Consider the following 19216-nt stretch of genomic DNA (forward strand, 5'->3'; position numbering starts at 1 on the left):
TCTTTTTTTACTGAATTATTCTCTGAGTGTGTGTGTGCTGGTGGTGGTGGATGAAGCTTTGTGTACAAAGATCTTTAATAAAATAAATAAAATAAACACAGCCTCCAGAACTGAACACAATACTTCAGACATGGTCTAAGTAGGTCAGGGCTACCGTCACCTTTGTAATTCTAAACTGTTATCAGCGGACAAGGGAAGATATTTTATGCAATAACAAACTCCCACCAAGAGAAGCCTTTTGATAAAATTCAGGAATACAAAGATAAGTCATTCTACATCGGTCAGCATCCCCAAAAGACGTAGGAAAGTTTTGGCAACAATGGTCACTGACGGAAAGACCCAATCCTATGAGGAATCATTTATTCACGTGAAAAATATTTTTGACCATCTATTAGTGTTTAAGGTTATGTGCTTGAAAGGGATGGGGAGGACTGTTACAAACACACACACACACACACACACACACACATATCATACACATACACACACCCCCAGAGTTGTTAGCATGTTTGCCTCTCCTATGACAACGTGAGCTCTGTTGGGGAAAGAACTATGTATTTTACATCTCTTGCACAGTCAGCACTTCATAAATGCCTGTGGTTTGGCTGGACACTTGTCTTCTTTTAATTAAGCTTCATTCAATTCAGTTTGAGGTACATTTATTAAATACCTTCTAAGTGCCAAATAATGCACTAGGAACTAGGGATACACAGGCAAAAGTGAAAATTGCCCTCAAAAATGAGTTCCCAGCCCCAAAGTGTTACGTTCTACTAAGGAGAAGCCATGGGGATGCAGATATTAAATGCAACTATGTGTATATGTACATGTACATGCATATATTTATATATATATATATACAGAAACCCCAAATTTTATATATAAATTACTTTATTTGTAAATAAAGTTATTTCTTTATTATATTTATATAATATCTTATTTTTGTTTATAATTACTAAAAAGATGATAAAGTAGATATAGATAGATGCATAGAGGGATAGAGGGATAGATGGATAAATAGCTAGGTAAATAGTAATTTGTGTGAGACAATTCTAAGACTTGGAATGATCAAGAAAGACCTCTTGTTGGGTGGCACCTTAACCTGCGGCTTGAATGGAGTGAGGGATTTTAAGAGGTAGACATGAATTCAGAGACCATTTTGGGAAAGGCAGCCTTTGCAAAAGCATGGAGACAGGGAATAGAATATCATAGATAAGAAATAATAAGGATTCTGGAACCAAGAATTTATGAGGAGGAATAATAGAAAATGTCTAACTAGAGTCAGACTGTTAGAACTTTAAGTGACTAAAGAAAAAAATTCTATTTCATCCTAGAAGGAAAGGGAGCTAATGAAGCCTAAAAACCACACTCTTTTTTCCCTTGGCTGCCATATCACACACTGACTAGTATTGATTTTTGATGACCATGTCTCTTTTCCTGTTGTTGTGGAACCAGCATGTGACTTGGCATTTATCCCTATCAAATATCCACTTATAAGAGCGGGCCAAATTGATAAATGGTCAAAGGATACGAACAGACAATTCTCAGACGAAGAAATTGAAATTATTTCTAGTCATATGAAAAGATGCTCCAAGTCATTATTAATCAGAGAAATACAAATTAAGACAATTCTGAGATACCACTATACACCTGTGAGATTGGCTAGAATGACAGGGAAAGATAATGCGGAATGTTGGAGGGGATGTGGGAAAACAGGGACACTGATACATTGTTGGTAGAATTGTGAATATATCCAGCCATTCTGGAGAGCAATTTGGAACTATGCTCAAAAAGTTATCAAACTGTGCATACCCTTTGATCCAGCAGTGTTACTACTGGGGCTTATACCCCAAAGAGATAGTAGAGAAGGGAAAGGGACCTGTATGTGCCAAAATGTTTGTGGCAGCCCTGTTTGTAGTGGCTAGAAGCTGGAAATTGAATGGATGCCCATCAACTGGAGAATGGTTGAATAAATTGTGGTGTATGAATATTATGGAATATTATTGTTCTGTAAGAAACGACCAGCAGGATGAATACAGAGAGGACTGGCGAGACTTACATGAACTGATGCTGAGTGAAATGAGCAGGACCAGGAGATCATTATATACTTCAACAATAATACTATATAATGATCAATTCTGATGGACCTAGCTCTCTTCAACAATGAGATGAACCAAATCAGTTCCAATGGAGCAGTAATGAACTGAACCAGCTACGCCCAGCGAAAAAACTCTGGGAGATGACTAAGAACCATTACATAGAATTCCCAATTCCTCTATTTTTTGTCTGCCTGCATTTTTGATTTCCTTCATATGTTAATTGCACACTATTTCAAATTCTTTTTGTACAGCAAAATAACAGTTTGGACATGTATCCATATATTGTATTTAACTTATACTTTAATATATTTAACATGTATTGGTCAACCTGCCATCTGGGGGAGATGATGGGGGGAAGGAGGGGAAAAATTGGAACAAACTATTTGGCGATTGTCAATGCTGAAAAATTACCCATGCATAATAACTTGTAAATAAAAAGCTATTAAAAAAATAATAAGAGTGGGCCAATGCTCAAGCCTGTCGAGATCTTTCTGGACCCTGACTCTGTCTTAAGTGTGTTGGCTACACCTTCCAGTTTTGTATTATCAAAGGTGACAAGTCTGCCATTCAAGTTTTGACAAAAATGTTAAATAACATGATACCAAGCCCAGACCCCTGGAGAATTCTACTACAGACTTCCTTTCAAGTTAACACTGAACCACTACTACTTCAATATGGCCATTCACACTATTCCAAATTCACCTATCATCTGGGATACTATAAGCTGGCCTACATTTCTACACACTACACTAGAATGAGGAAGGAAAGAAAAAAGGAAAGAAAGGAGGGGAGGAAGGAAGAGAAGGGAGGGAAGGAGGGAGGGAGAGAGGAAGGATAAATTGGTCTGTAATAAGCTATTCTTCAAGAAGTTGTGCATTCTCTTATTACTACTGCTTTGTATAAATAGAGGTTCACTAATTATCTCCTAAATAATACATTCTAGAGTTTTTTTCCAGGAATCAAAGTCAAGCTTATTGGTCTATGGTAGACACCATTCTTCCCTTCCCCCCTTTTTAAAAATCAAGACATTTCTCCATCTCCCATCACCCTATAGTATCTCTCCCTGATTTTTCACATACCGATGTGTTCCACAACCATATCTCATCCTTCCTTCAATACCAAATGAAACAGAGTGTCTGGGTCTAGTGACATGAACTCATCAGAGACAAGTGCTCCCTTAAGATCTCTTTATTTATCCTTGTCATCAGCTTTCTATTGGACTTTTTCCCCTGTGTTATGATGCGGAGCTCATTCTCCTGGGCACAAAAAAAAAAGATGTAAAATAGGAATTTATCAGGTCTACCTTCTTTCTGTCATCTGTTATTTTCTCCCATCTCAGAGGAGGGGTGATTGATGGTGCTGAAAGCTTCGGGGAGTTCAAGGAATATGAAGTCAAATGTTATTTGCAACCTTTGAGGAAGCAATTTCAGTAGTGATGGGATTGAGATCCAGATTGCAAAGTGTTGAGAAGTGAGTGGGAGTGAGGAATCTCGGAGGCAGGGAGTGTAGAGGATTATTTCTAGGAGTTTGACAGTCAAAAAGGAGGCAACACATAGGATAGTGGTTTGAGGGGATGAGTAGATAAAGTGAAGGACCAGAGAGGATTTGAGCATGTTTGTAGATAATGGAGGGCAGAGACAAAGAAAGACACAGAGAGACAGACAGAGAGAGAGAAACAAAGAGAGACAGAGAAGCAGAGAGAGAGACACACACACAGAGACAGAGAGAGACAGAAAGAGAAAGAGTGAGACAGAGAAAGAGAGACACAGACAGAGAGACACAGACAGAAAGACAGAGACAGAGATACAACAAGAGAGACACACAGACAGACAGAAAGAGAAAGAGACAGATACAGAGACAAAGACAGAGAGAATGATGACTATGAATGGTAGGTGAGTAATGGAGATGGGTTCAAAGGTACAAGGGCTTGGTCTCAAACAAGGAGAAGGGCCACTTCATAGTTAACTAGAGAGTGAGGAGAGGACATACAAATGAATATGTACCAAGAGTTTAAGGTAGGGTTGGGTAAATTAGCTCTTGGGAACTGGTCTTAATTTTCTCAATAAAACAGATAAATTCATTTTCAGAAACAGGAGGAAGTTGAAATGAAGAGGAATAGTGAGAGAAAAGGAAATATAGAAGATAATCAATAAATGAAAAATAAGAAGTCTTCTATATAAACAGTGAGATCCCAACAAGGCTAATTATGTTATTTCCCTCAGCCATGAGCTCCTTAAGGGCAGGTTCTATTTCTATTTTGCTTTTTTTTTTAAGCAATGCCTTACACATAATAGGCATTTAAAAAGGGTACATGTTCTTAAATTGAAGTGAATTAGGAGTATGGGAGTAGAAAAAATCACCTTTGTGCACAAAATGTTTTGCTGCTAAAGAAAAAAAATTCTACTGTGTGAATTTCAACAAAATCAATTCAAAAGTAGAATCTTTGGGGAACATGGATTAAACACTCATCTTTAGAGGTCTTAAAGCAAAGTCTGGAAGGACAAGTACAAACTGAGGAGGATGAAGGGATTCTCAGTCAGGTATGGGTTGGATAAGTTGTTCTCTGAAGTCCCCTGCAGGTCCCTTTTCCAGAATTTGATGTATTTGATTTTGATTCCTGATGAAATTCTTGAAAGCATTACTAAAAAGGTGGCCTGTCAGCATTTAGAAACTTGCAGTATCAATAATCACCAAAAGGCACGAAAGTTTCCTCCAAAACAGGCTATGTCACTATTAACTTTATTTTCTCTCTTTTTTGGTCAAGGAAATGCATACCTGAATTTCAACAAAACATTTGACTATTAAGTTTTTCATGTTATCCTTATAGAGAAAATAAAGAAAATAAGAACGAGATAGCCAGAGTTAGATGGATTCAGAGCTAGTTAAATGACTAGAGTCAGAGTCACTATTAATAAATTAATGTCATATTGGAGGGAGGTCTCTGGCACAGTGCCAGAGTATTGGTTTTCTGCTATTTGCTATTTTATCAATGACTTGGATCAAGTTTGACATGATATGCTTATCATATTTATAAGTGATACCAGGTTGGGAGGGATAGCTAAAATGTTGAGATAATAGACTATGAATCTAAAAAGATCTCAATAGAAATCCAACATGAATTTTAATGGAGAAATTATTGTGAATTCCTATGCTTGGGTTTAAAAAAATTCAATGTTTGAGTACATCACAGGGGACATGATAGAGAATAGGTTTGTGTGAAAAAACTCGGTTTCAGGGCCAGTTAATTTCATATAAATCAACATTATGATGTGACAGCCAAAAAGGATGATGTGATTATAGATTGTATCAATAGGGAAACAGTGTTTGGAACAAAGAAATTGATAGCTTCTGTGTATTCTGCCCTGATGATATCTGGATTATGTTCAATTCTGGGATACACTTTAGGAATAACACTGACAAACTAAAATGTGATCAGGATGCTTATAGGACCATAGCCTGGAATTATAGTTGTTTTTAGGTCTGAAGAAGTTGTTTTTAGGTCAAAGAAAAATTCACCTTTGTTCTTCTTGACCCTAGAACAAGGAACAATTAGTTCCTTGCTACAATCCTGCTAAACAAGAGCAAATTTTCACTCAATAAATAAAATTTTAAAAAAACTACTTCATTACAACTTGACCTATTTAAAAGCAGAATGAGCTGCCTTGGGAGTCAGTGGATTCCTCATCACTGGAAGTCTTCAAGGACAAAGCCATATGATTTTTTGTTGTAAAACAGATTTAAAGATGGGTTGGAAGTAACTCTGATTTCCTCCAACTTTAAAATCTGATGTTCTTTACAACTATCTTATGTGACAGGAAGGCAGGTATTATCCCCAATTTACAAAGAAGGAATTAAGGCTTGGATAAATTGACTTGCCCAAGGAAATTCAGCTAATAAACAATAATGCCAGGATTTGAATTTAGGACTCCTGACTCCAAGATCAGAACTCTTTCTACTGTAAGACCCTGCCATATTAGATGATGAACAGTGGAAAGAATTAGAAATATTTAGCTTAGAAAAGAAGAAGCTTGGTACTCACAATCAAAATAGCCATTAAATGAAGGCATATCTAGTAAATCTCACAAACCTATTTTAACAAGATCTTAAATTCCCACCTGACTAAATAATGATCAACAAATTCAATAAGAAATTACAGTAAGTGATTTTTCCATCCTAGAATTGCACAAAAAGTCAGTCAGGGAAACATGAACTGGAGAACCATGTCACTCTCCTCCTGATTCAAGATATAGACAGAGTCACTGTGTAATTAATTTTGCTTGATTTTGTTTATTTGTTGAAAAAAATTTTTTTAATTTTTCTTGGATGTTTTCATTGGAGAGGGTAGAGGTTAAAGAAAAGAAAGGTGATTGGCAACAGTGATGCCAAAAACACAAGGTCAATGAAACATTTAGAAAATTAAGAAAACAAAGGGAAGTTCAGAAGGAAATATAGAAAGTAATATATGAAATTTATTGCTAAGTATTTGAAGGACTATAAAAGGAATAAGCTCATCTTGGGTATTCTGTGCTCTCAGGAAGCATTATGGATGAATAGTTATGAAAGGGCAGTTTTCAATTCCAAAAAAGAAAGACTTTCTCAATTATTACAATTGCCTCCAAAATGGAATAAACAGCTTTATGGTACTACGACTTCTCCATTACTGGAAGTGTTCAAAGGTTGGATGACTACCTCTCAAAAGATAGTGAGGAATGGATTACTACATGGAATAAATTAGTACATGGATTCATTGAACTGAAAGATTCCTTTCTACTAGGAGATTCTATAAAGATACTGACCAAAAAATACATAGGACAGCTATCTGACTCAATAGATGGAACAGCATGCCTAAAGATAGAAGAGAGTTAAAATTCAGTTTCAGACACTTACCATGTGACCCTGGGCAATCCACTTAACCTTATTTACCTCAATTTCCTCATCTGTAAAATAAGCTATAGAAGTAAATGGCCAACTACTTCATATCTTTGCAAGGAAAGTCCCAAATGGGGTCATGAAAAATTGGACATGACTAACTGACTAGATCCTAGATTCTTAAACTGTGGTTTACAATCCCATATCCATCTCTTAAGTAAATATAAGTATTGCAAAATTATGATTTATTACCAATAAATGATTTGCATACATCTTTCATATACCTTTATATCCAGAGTCATGTAAAAATTTCTCAAGAGAAAAAATGTTGCAAGTGGAAAAAGTTTAAAAAGACCTGGACTAGACAACAACAAAAGTAAAGAAAATTCTAAAAGCTGAAATGACAGAAATCTACATAAATGTTCTTTGTCATATGGCTTTAACATTTACTTTGTGACCATGAACATTATTCATTTAACCTCAACAAACCCATCTCTTCATCTATAAAAGAGGTATTTTTACTTCTGTACTTAGCTCTCAGAGTTAAAATAAAAACATTTTTGTAAATCTTAAATTTGTTTAAATGCAATTGACTAAAGACAGACAGACAAATAAAGGAATACATTTATTCAAATTGACTATAATTTCAAAATCTTGCTATAATCTACCCAAAGCATTTTGCATGTTATTAATTTTTGAGAGATGCCTCAGGTCTCCCCTTGGAGATTTCTCCATGTAATCAGAATAAAGCAAAAGCTCATTTTTCCTCATCTACTACTGGATATGTTTTAGAATATGCACGCATTTATTTCTCACATTAAAGCATATTTATATTTATCCAGTGTATATATCCTTTTATCTCTTGAATCTACCTAATCTATAATGTCTAATTCTATGATTTTGGATAAGCTATTTAATCTCATTTACCTCATTTATTAAATATGGTAATTCGGTTATCTGACCTCTGTCTTCTCTTCTGCCTTTGAATCTATGATGCTATATGTTCTGTCCATGATTTCCTCCCAACATTATGATGAAACTTACCTGGTGAGGTAATCTCACACCAAGAGAAAATCTTATCAGAAAGTATGCTAAACCATATATTTTAACATATTTAACATGTATGGATTACCTGCCATCTGGAGAGGGGGTGAGGGGAAGGAGGAGAAAATCTGGAACACAAAGTTTAGCAAGGATCAATGTTGAAAAATTATTCATGCATGTGTTTTGTAAATAAAAAGCTTTAATTTTTAAAAATGTATTAACTACAAAATTAACTACATCTCCTCCCAAATTAAGTGGAAAATAAAAGATGGTACTTTGCATTACCAAAAGGTAGAATGTTGAGAAATCTAATGGTCCAAGATTTCCAAGAATGCAGAAATTTGCAGGTCACATAAAAATGGTGTTTTCTTGGCTGTTTGATCTCAAGCTCACAATCATCCCCTCCCTCTTCAACATCCTGTCTTGAATTTCTATCCTTCTCTTGATTTCTGTGATCTTGTATTTTTATGATTTTCTTAACTACTTTTTTCTGTATCCAATGTTTGTTTCTCTTACTCATCTCATCCTCCCCCAACCCAACTATGGTTTCCCTCTCAAAGATCTGGCCCTGATGTTCTGCTTTTTATTTTTAATTTTTCCATTAGCACATATTTTCTTGTGACTTCAGCTACTAAATCTCTATGGTGACCCTCTCTAACCTTGACCTTATTCATGCACTTCAGTGCAGTCTCATTCATTTTTTTGTATGCATAAATCTCTACTTAGATAAATAGCTATCTCTTCAAACTCATCTGAATTCATTACATCTCTTCTTCCCTTTCAACTACTTTTCCCAAAAAATGGGGTTAACATTCTCCTCCAACTCTTGACTCTTTATTCTATGTTCTATATCCAAACTACCACCAGGTTCAGTAATTTTTTTAAAGAATGTCTCAGATTTGTTTTTTTCTTTACATTCCCACTGCTTCCACCACAGACCAGGCCTTTACTGTATAAGATTACTCTGAATTTCCACAATAGCATCCTAGGTCATCTCTCTGCTTCTACTCACTATGCTGAATCCTATAACTGAAATGTCCTTTTCCCTCTTCTTTACCTTTTGAATTCCTACCATCCTTCAAAGTCCAATTAAAATGGCACCTCATTCATGAACTTATCTGATCCCCTGGTCGGTAAAGACCTCTTCCTTCAGATATCACATCGTACTTTGTTTGCAGATATTTAGTGTGCACGGGATAAGAAGTACTATAGTTGTGTGTTGTCCCCCATTTTCACCATAAGCTCCATGAAGGCAGGGATTGTGTCATCTAAATTTTTTATTTCTCCCCACCCTCCCAGCCATTCTCAACACATAGTAAATGCTTAATAAAATCTGTTGAATGAATAAACAATTGACCTTTACAGAACAATGAAATATTGTCATTATTAATATTATTTTCCTGAGGCAATTGGGGTTAAGTTGACTTGCCCAGGGTCACACAGCCAGGAAGTGTTAAGTGTCTGAGACCAGGTTTGAAGTTAGGTCTTCCTGACTTCAGGGCTGGTGCTCCATACACTAGCTGCCCCTGAAATCTTCTTAAAACACTTTCTTTTATCATGTCATTTCTCCTTATCAATACTAAAATGATGTTCTATCACCTATGGAACCAAATCTAAACTCCATTAATTGTCTAACAAGGCCTTCTATGATCTGATTGCTTCCCTGTCTCACTAATCTTGTTTCCCACTGTTCAATAAACCAGGATTATCTTCTCATTTATGTATTCTTTCTCTCTCTCTCTCTCTCTCTCTCTCTCTCTCCTCTCTCTCTCTCCTCTCTCTCTCTCCCTCTCCCCCTCTCTTTGTGTCTATGTTTCTCTGTCTCTCTCTCCCTCCTTCTCTCTATCTCTTTCTGTCTCTCTCCTCTGTCTCTGTCACTCTCTGTCTCTCTTTATCTCTGTCTCTGTCTCTCCCTCTATGTTTCTTTCTCTCTCTCTCTGTGTCTCTGTCTCTCTCCTCTCTGTCTCTGTGTGTGTGTGTCTGTCTCTGTCTCTCTCTCTCTCTGTCTCTGTGTCTCCCTCCCTCTCTCCCTCTATGTTTCTTTCTCTCTCTCCCTCTCTCTTTCTCTCTTTGTGTCTCTGTCTCTCTCCTCTCTGTCTCTCTCCTCTGTCTGTGTGTGTGTGTCTCTCTGTCTCTGTCTCTCTGTCTGTCTCTCTTTCTCTCTCTCTGTCACTCCTCTCTCTATCTCTAGCTCTTTGTCTCTGTCTCTGTGTCTCCCTCCATGTTTCTTTCTCTCTCTCCCTCTTTCTCTCTCTGTCTCTATCTCTCTCCTCTCTGTCTCTGTCATCCTCTCTGTGTGTGTCTCTCTGTCTCTGTCTCTCTCTCTGTCACTCCTCTCTCTGTCTCTGTCACTCTCTGTGTATCTGTCTCTGGTCCTTTCCTCTGTCTGGAATGATCTGTCTTCCCTTTCCCTTCTAAGTATATAAAAGCCCCCTGTACTTCAAGGCTACATCCAATCTCTCCAGCACCATGAAAAAAATTTTTTTATTATTCCAGCTCACACTCATCATTTGCTTCACTAAACTGACAAGCACTTGATAACTAGTATCATATTTTAGCACATAAATATACTTTGTTTTATATGTGACTAATCATAGGCCCTCTTAAGGGAAGAAGTCACATCTTGGAGAGTTTTGTGGTAAAGGTAGAGAAACAGTAGATTCTCAATAGATATTTCTGGATGATTAATTTACTTGTAGCTGAAACCACGAGAGAGATAGGGTATTTAATATTTAAAAAAAAAACAAGTCAAGAATGATTTAATATGATTCTAGAAATATTTCTTTACTTTACATACCCCAAATCCCAATCATTTAACTTTTCAAAGATTCAGGACCAATGTAAAATAAGATATCCTAGTTTCCCAATCAAGACTAAAAGGAATCCAATGTAATGATAGGCAAGATAAAATCCCTTTCTCCTTTAAGTCTATGAGAATCAGATAACAGTCCTGAATATTTCCCAGTTCCTCTTGTTGCCTAGGTTTTTTTTTTTTTTTCTGTCTACAAATGAGATTTGGAATACCAAACAGATGAATACCAAATTTAAACAGAAACAGGTCTTTTCCAACTAAGTTAACTGGCTATTATCTCTGATGATGAATGAGCTACTTCCAATCTTTTTGTGACTGTTTTCTTAACAATAGGACAAGAATTTCCTCCTAAATAAAAAGGCTCAGATATACAGGTGAAACAATTATAAAAAAGGAACTTTAAAAATATATAATTATATTTTTATATACATTCATGCACACACACACACACACACAATATGATGGTAAGGCATTTTTCAGTTCTTCTGGGAAATCTAAAAAGACTTTTTGACTTACCCATTTTGATACTTTGTAAGAAACTGAACTTGATAACAGTTCAGATTTCCTTCACTGTTACATGTTTTTAAGCATTTTTCTTACATCAATCCTATGAGAAAGATACTAAAAATATTATTGCTATTTTATAAAGGAATAAACTGAGGCTAAAAAAGTGGCTTGTAGTCACATAGTCAAGAAGAATCTAAACTAGGATTTAAACTGAGATATTCAGGCTTTAAGTACTCTTTCAACTTTCTCATGTTTTGCATTTTAACTTTTAGAAATTTGTCTAGAAATAACCAATGCTTTTCTAAGTGTGGTATTGGGGGGGGGGGGTACAATAACCCCCCTCTTTTACCACCAAAGCTTTTTTTTATTTTTACTTGAAGGAACTACTGGACAAAGATCAGGTATTTTAATCAGTATTTTCTTGGGTTTGTCTACAGATAATCTTACTAAAGAACATGAATAATTCATATCTTTGGAGAATCTAAATTTTGGACAAATTTGAAATCTTCAGTTTTACTGCTTTTCTGCAAACTGGGTCACATCTCTAAACTGAGAACTGTTGATTTTTCTTTAGTGGTGAGATGAATGTTAATCAGTGACATGATCAATGATTCCCAAAGTAGCCCAACCACTAACACAGAAGGTTGTTTGCTTAGGATGAATCCAGATAATAAAATTTTAAATTCTCAACAAAAATCCTAAGATTACCCAAAGAGGGGCTCTTTATATTTTGTTAATCACAGCATAGAGTTGTGTACAGATCTCTGGACTTGGAATATGGAAGACCTGAGCTGAAAGCTTACCTTAGATGCCTATTAGTTGTGTGGTCTTAAAACAAATCATTTAACCTCTCTCACTCTCTCTTTCCTCATCTTTAAATGGAGATAATAATGTCTAAGGGCAAGTAGTTAGCTCAGTGGATAAAGTGCTTGCTGGCTCTCTTCATGAGTTCAAATCCAGCCTCAGACACTTCCTAGCTATGTGACCTTGAGCATGTCTTAATCCTGTTTTCCTCAGTTTCCTCATCTGTAAAATGAGCCAGAAAAGGAAATGGCAAAGCACTCCAGTATCTTTGCCAAGAAAACCCCAAAAAGAGGTCAATGAAGAGTTAGATACAACTAAAAAATGACAAGAAGTAAAAAAAAAAAATAATTTTCAAATGAATTAATACTGCAATGTGCTTTTCAAACTTGAGGTACTACATAATAAGTATTAACTGTTATTGTTGCTACAGACTAAGCAGGTCTCCAATGAAGAAGCAGCCGTGCAGACTAGCTGGGAAAGTGCTGGATGCAATGTCAGGTTTAAATCCTAGACTTTATGCTTACTAGTTCTGTGATCATGAGCAAAAGTCCCTCACTTCACCTTCTTGGGCCCTCAGTTTTCTCATTTATGAAATGGCTGTAACTCATGCTAGTTCTGTGAGAGGATGTTTGCAAATATTGATGTCAATTATAATTATGAGTTTTTATAGGCAATGATAGAAAAAGGTCCTGCCCTTTTATAGGTGACAATCCTTTAGCACAAGTTGCCACTTAAAAGATTTTTTTATCTACTACAGTGCTCAACAAATGGAAATTAATGACTAAACAGTTTTCCTACCCGATGCAGACAATGCTGCAATCAAAGCAAATCTATGCTAATAATAATAATAAATAATAAAAACTGCATTTTTAATAGAGAAGGGAGTGCCTGTCATATTCACCCATAACTCTTAAATATGATGTGACTCCATGACCAAAGCAAGACTCAATTCATTTTGTATCCTTTCATCTTTAAACTATTTACAGGAACAGAGATCTAAATTTTTTTTCCTCTTAAATAAAAAGTGATGGTTTATCATTGCACAACCCCAGGGCCACATCAAAGGATGGGATGATGAGATCAGTGAGAAACAGTGAATGCTGGAGCTGATTTGAGATTCAGGGTGCTTTAGAAAGTCTGTTCCCTCCCCACCCACCCCCCACCCATCCCCTAAGTTATAGATATATTCTCTCTTCCAAACCCACAGGGTAAGGGTTGGAGTGCTAGAATTGCTGCTATGAGACTGAGAAGCAAAATGAACAAATCGGCTCCATGGAAAGCAAAAAAGCACACCAGTATGCCAAACAGCCGTTCTGCATACAGCCCCAGGAGGAAACATCAACAGCAGAATGAACCATGCCAGACATATGGTACAGAAAAGAAAAAACCCTTAAATGGCAAAGGCAGAAAAGTATAGCTAGTTAAGACTTTCAAATCTTATTTTTCAAGAGTGAACAAGTAAAAAGCAATTTAAATATGACTTTTAAAATGTGTTAGAAATTTTATTTTGAAAGATTTAAAGCTTTCAAATCTCCCCCAAAAGAATTTTAATTCATTTTCAAAATATAAATCTCAGTACCACTATAAGAAGTTTCAACATACTAGTGCCCACCCTCCCTAACTATATTATATTGATCTCATGTTTATTCTATATACATATATCTCTATATATTCTACACATAATTATAGATATGTTCTCCTATGATAAAATGTAACTTCTTGAGAGTATAAATTGTTTCATTCTTTGTAATTGTAGCATTTAGAACAACAGAATCATAGACCTAGAATTAGAAGGGATTTCAGAGATAATTTAGCCCAATCCATACCTGCAATATGAAGTCCCATTTTCCTTCCTTCCTTCATTTAACAATAAACCCTTTTCAAAAGGAGATAGCCACGTTAGGCATTGGGGGTTAGGAGGAAATGAAAGTAGCCTTCCCCTCATAGAGCTCATACAGTGAGAAGATAATATCTAAACCCTAGTAGTAACAATATATTTCAGTAGTGTTTCCCAGGAGGTCCAGTATATTAACATTGCTTCTCCCAAAGGACTTCAGCCTTCAGCAGATTTGGTATAAACTGATACCTCTTTCTAACATTTCACCAGGAGCCTCATCTTCAAAGAAACATCTTGCTCTGCCTTCAACAGAGTGTGTTTCAACCCAACCTTGGAAAGACTGGACACTAATTAGGTACTTTCAGGTTTTGGCTGATTAGGTTGGTCAGTGCTAAAAATATATCATTTTCCCATCTATGAATTAAACAGGATTTTTATAAAACTGGTAAGATTCTTCTGATCAGCTTTTAGGAACACAGTGCTCTGGGCCAGAAAATAGGCAATCTGGATTCTAATCTTAGCTCTATTGCTTTCTATCAATGATGGTGGGGAGAGAGGGGAAGAGGGAGGGAGACTGAGAGACAGAAACAGACAGAATCAGAGAGACAGAGAGAGAGACAGATACAGAGACAGAGAGATAGACAGAAACAGACAGAATGAGAGAGAAAGAGAGAGAGAGAGAGAGAGAGAGAGAGAGAGAGAGAGAGAGAGAGAGAGAGAGAGAAAGAGAAATTGATCCAAGGCCAACCTTAATATATAGTGTAAAAAGTTTGAACCTTAAGAGAACTGATGATTTTCTGTTCACTCTAGATTTGTTCTTTAGGAAAAGTAAATATATATATATATATAATTTAATTCATTTAATCTTGCAAAAGTATTTTGAACCGAAGGGTTTTCCTGGTCATAAAGGTAAAGGTTCTCTGAAAAACTCTAATGAGTTAAACGCACAATTTTTCCAGAAGTATGTGTACACACACACACACACACACACACACACACACACACACACACTCAAACACACATACACATACATTTTATAAAGATATATACACATACAAATATCCATATATCAAAGAAACCAAGAGCTTATACATGTCTAATTTCAAGTCTGGTAATTTAACTGCTCTGGAAGTTGGGATCAGTTTGGATTTTTAAAAACCATGCCGCTATGGTTGAATGGTTTCAACTCAAGTCTTTTATGTTCTCAGTATGTTCTCAATTATTTGCACTATTCAAGACAAGAAAAAACAGAGGAAATATATAGAAGGTCTAAAACCTTATTCTCTCATTTTTCTCTCTCTCGATATAACTTATACAAAAGCTACTAGTAACAAAATAAGTCTTTAGATTTCAATTTAACCTCCTCTTTTCATTGAATTCCCATTTGATGGAAGAGTTAAGGAAGCATGAAAAATAACTGACAAGGGAAGAGACAGATGCGCAAATATAAAAAGTGATGTGAGGGTAAGACCAGTCTACCTAAATAATAATATGAATTGTTTATATAATTAGATGATTAAGATTACTAAAAATGTGTGCTGATATTTAAATATATTATAGCTTTAAGGTAATCAAAGTAAACATCTAAATCTCAGACTTCACATGCAGATAGGTTATTTCATTTTTATTATCAATCCCAGTGATCTCCAAAAAAATCTGTTCACTTTCCAAAGGAAAAGATATATTTGTTTTCAGTTTAATATTTTCAGTTTTTACATACATACACCAGTCTAGATCGGTACCATTAACATTTTAAAAGGTACCGAAACATCACATAAAGTACATTTAACTTAATCACACTGAAACATTTTTAATTGCTTTGAGTTAGATGACAGCTACAGTTGGCTATCAAGGCAGAAAATAATCAAATAAAAAAGAGAAAAGTATAAAACCAGTTGAGTAATTAGATCTAGAGTTTATTCCTCTCAAAAGAACACATACAAAATACATGTAAAGGCTACACAAAAGTATCTACAAAGCAAGAGCAGAAAACAGAAAAGGTGAAAGCTACAGTTCAGTGATTATACAGAAATATAATGCATGCATTAAAATATGCTCCATTTCTAAAGCTGCAAGGGTGAGGATTCTCATATTAGCACTTAATAGAAAAAACTAAAACCCACTGGGGTATACAAGTTCTGAAAAGGGAGATACAGATCTATACATATATACATAAAATACACTGAAAATATGCACTTCATATGTCCTCAATAGAAAGCCCTGGGTTACAGGTCAGTCAACAATTGATCATAGACCTTTTCTGTCAGTTTATGGAAATAAATGTGATAGAGCAAAAAGAAATCATTCACATTACCATATAGAAGAATATAACAATCCAAAAGATATTTACATCTCATTGATAAGACATAAAAGAAACAACAGGCATCACCATGTAAAAATATATATTAAAAATATCAATGCTATCTTACATTAAAAGAAATGGTGGTCCGACAAACCATGGCACAATTAATTGAGCGAAAGAGTAAATATGAATATGGTTTCTGGAAATTTTTTCCCTGAATATGTTTATATTCAGATGGATGATAGAATCATGTGTGTGCCACAAATCACACTTCCATTTAGAACATCTGTAGCACATGGAAACAGCATTTGCTACAAAAACATGTACACTTTTGGACAATATCAAATTTCACACTCTGCTTTTAGGGAAACTACTGCTCTAAATTATGGGTTTTTTTTTTTATTTTAAATTTAAACTGACTCAATTAACTTAAGATTTAAAATGGATTCCAGCCAAATCTATATCATTTGCTGTGCTTATTCCTAGTACTAGAAATTAAATGTCATTTTTTTTTCTTCCTGGATATACTAATGGTGAGTAATATAGGTCCTTAGGCCATAAAAGTCAAAACTCTAAATTTCCCCAGTTTTTGTTTCAATGCTCTCTGAAGGCCCTGGCCTCTATGCTGGACATTCATTACCATTTCAATTTGATTCAATGCTTTGATTTTCAATCCTTTCTACTGCACTTATATAGTAATGATTAGTTGTTGTTTTTAAAGGATTAGGCAATGTTATTTAAACCAAAAGCAAGATCAAGACATGTAGGAACCTATAATGATATTTTTCTTCTGGAAATGGGGGGGGAAGGGGCAAAAACTATTACCAGAAGTACCTGCGGGGCTACATTTGAAATTCAAATCCTCTTTAGAGCAGGAGGCAACTTTCATCTTCAGCAAGTGTTTTATCCTTTTATTAATATCTTTGTGATACTGAAGATTATCAGAATTTTAATACCCCAATAATCCATCATTTACTAATTTCAGACTTTGTAACACTCAATATTTAAAAAAACAAAATTTATTTTAATGATGAAGAGACTGTTGTAATGAAAACCTCTAACTCAAAAATGGATGGTTCAGAAAGGTAACCTAATTTGGACTCTTAAAACTGAAAAATGGATGTAGAATACTGATATTAACAAGTGAAAACATACAGTAAGTTGCAAGTGTAGAGGAAAAAAATCAAAATCTAGAAATACCTGAAACGGATCTCTGATATCCGGGTTTTTCCTGTTTATCTGTGAGAGGAGTTGGGGGTGTGTAGTTGGCTTCGGTGAGTTTCGTAGCATCCGATGGTGGCGTCGGAGGAGGCGGTAATAAAGTGCTGTTGGGGCTACTGATGTCTCCCTCGCCCACAAGGGTTAAGTCGGCAACATTGTCGTCATCTATAGTCTGTATGCCTTCGGTGGGGAGCTCCTCCGACTGCCTCTTCCATATTTGCGCCTCCTGGACACGTGGGATCGGAGACAACGGGGCACTGAAGGGGCCGCTGTAGGACTTCTGAGTGGGGAGGGCAGCCAGCGGAGGCCGGGGCTTGCTCTCGGCAGGCCCTGGGCTCTTGGCCGGACTCTCAGGACCGCTGGGAGGGGATTCCAGCTTCCCATTGGGTTGCGCCTTCTCCTTGCTGCCGTTTTTTGCAGTTCTCTTGCTTAGGCCTTTGGCTGCGGCGGGAGTGGATGCAGTTGGCTCGGCGACACAAGATGGCAAACGGAGAAACTCTGGCAGGACCAGGTCCTCTTTTCTTAGCAGCCCACGTTGGTCATCTGCTCTGTTGCTCTGAGCCTTGGAAATGAGCTCAAAAAACTCTATTGGGGAAAAACCCATATTGACCATTTTAAAGAAAACATCACTGATAAATGTCAACAATCACCAAATTTATTTTCCAGGAGGCTGGCTCCTGAGTTATCTACTGTCCTGTTGTTCTAGGGCCCTGGAACTAAGGGCTATCTTAATTGGGGAGCTTTTCACTCATAAAGGCAAAACTTTTGTCTTAGATTGTCTTCTGGGAGTATCTTCAGAATTTACAATGGCTATATTCAAGTACCTAAAAATAAAGATTTATAAAATCTAGACTCCTGGTTTTTTCCCAATGTTTCAGATACATTTTAAAATACATAATATAATATTTTACACTAATTCCCATATTGCCTCTATGTTTATTTTTAGAGTCACTCGATCTTTTTATATTTTAGTGTAATCTTATCAATATCTTTGTATCTTTAAGAGATGTTAAAACTTAAAGGTATGAAGATATTGATATAATTATGAAAACTACAAATCCAGAACAGGGTGGCTTAATCTCATGATTCTCCCCAACTCAAGGATGCTCCTCCAGGACCCTACTCTCTCCACCCAGAACATAACTCTCAGATTAATAATGAGAGTAAAGTACAAGATCCCTTGGTAATATAACCATTTGATTTCGTGGAGCAATTTCCACTAGCTATAAAATTCATAGAACTATGAATAATCAGGAAGAGCTGGAGCTGGGCCATCCTGATAGTGTTCTTGGCTCTTAAGCATAATAATCCTTCTAAAAGGAAGCCAACAACTTGCCTGTGCAAGGGGGAGAGAAGGAAGGCATTCCTCTGGATGCCACTCTTTCCTCCAGTGTTCAGGGTCCAGAATACCAACTAACTCATTAGATGTAAATCCTGCCTCCATCACTTTGATGTTGTGTGTGGTAAAGGGACATTGCACCAAAAAGAAGAAACAATGGTTCTGTTCCCTTCCACTTTCTATCCAGAACAGGTGTGTTCTTATTGAATCTTTGGACACTTTTCCCATCTAGAATAAATCCAGAATTGTGATTTCCTGCAGACAGGATTGGATTTTCATACCTTACACAAAAGATAAGATTGAATATTATTTAGTCTTAAACTAGTGCGTGTTTTAAAATTTTCACTTAAGCCCTTTTGAGCCCCTTAAAAATGTCTTGCTAGAT

General features: G+C 36.1%; 1 protein-coding gene across 4 annotated transcripts in view; it reads right to left on the reverse strand.

Moving 5' to 3' along the window:
- The window catches only part of RGS12 (regulator of G protein signaling 12), a 247830-nt gene that overhangs the window by 40580 nt on the left and 188034 nt on the right, over positions 1-19216 (reverse strand). For 3 of the 4 annotated variants that reach the window (XM_051964985.1, XM_051964986.1, XM_051964989.1), the window contains one exon: positions 17472-18077. In XM_051964985.1, the coding sequence (XP_051820945.1) occupies positions 17472-18077 (606 nt within the window). Of the gene's footprint in view, positions 1-17471; positions 18078-19216 lie in introns of those variants that run through there. The other variant, XM_051964988.1, reaches the window with a different exon arrangement.

This window comes from Antechinus flavipes, chromosome 6, assembly GCF_016432865.1.
Source record: "Antechinus flavipes isolate AdamAnt ecotype Samford, QLD, Australia chromosome 6, AdamAnt_v2, whole genome shotgun sequence".
NCBI classification, from domain to species: Eukaryota; Metazoa; Chordata; class Mammalia; order Dasyuromorphia; family Dasyuridae; genus Antechinus; species Antechinus flavipes.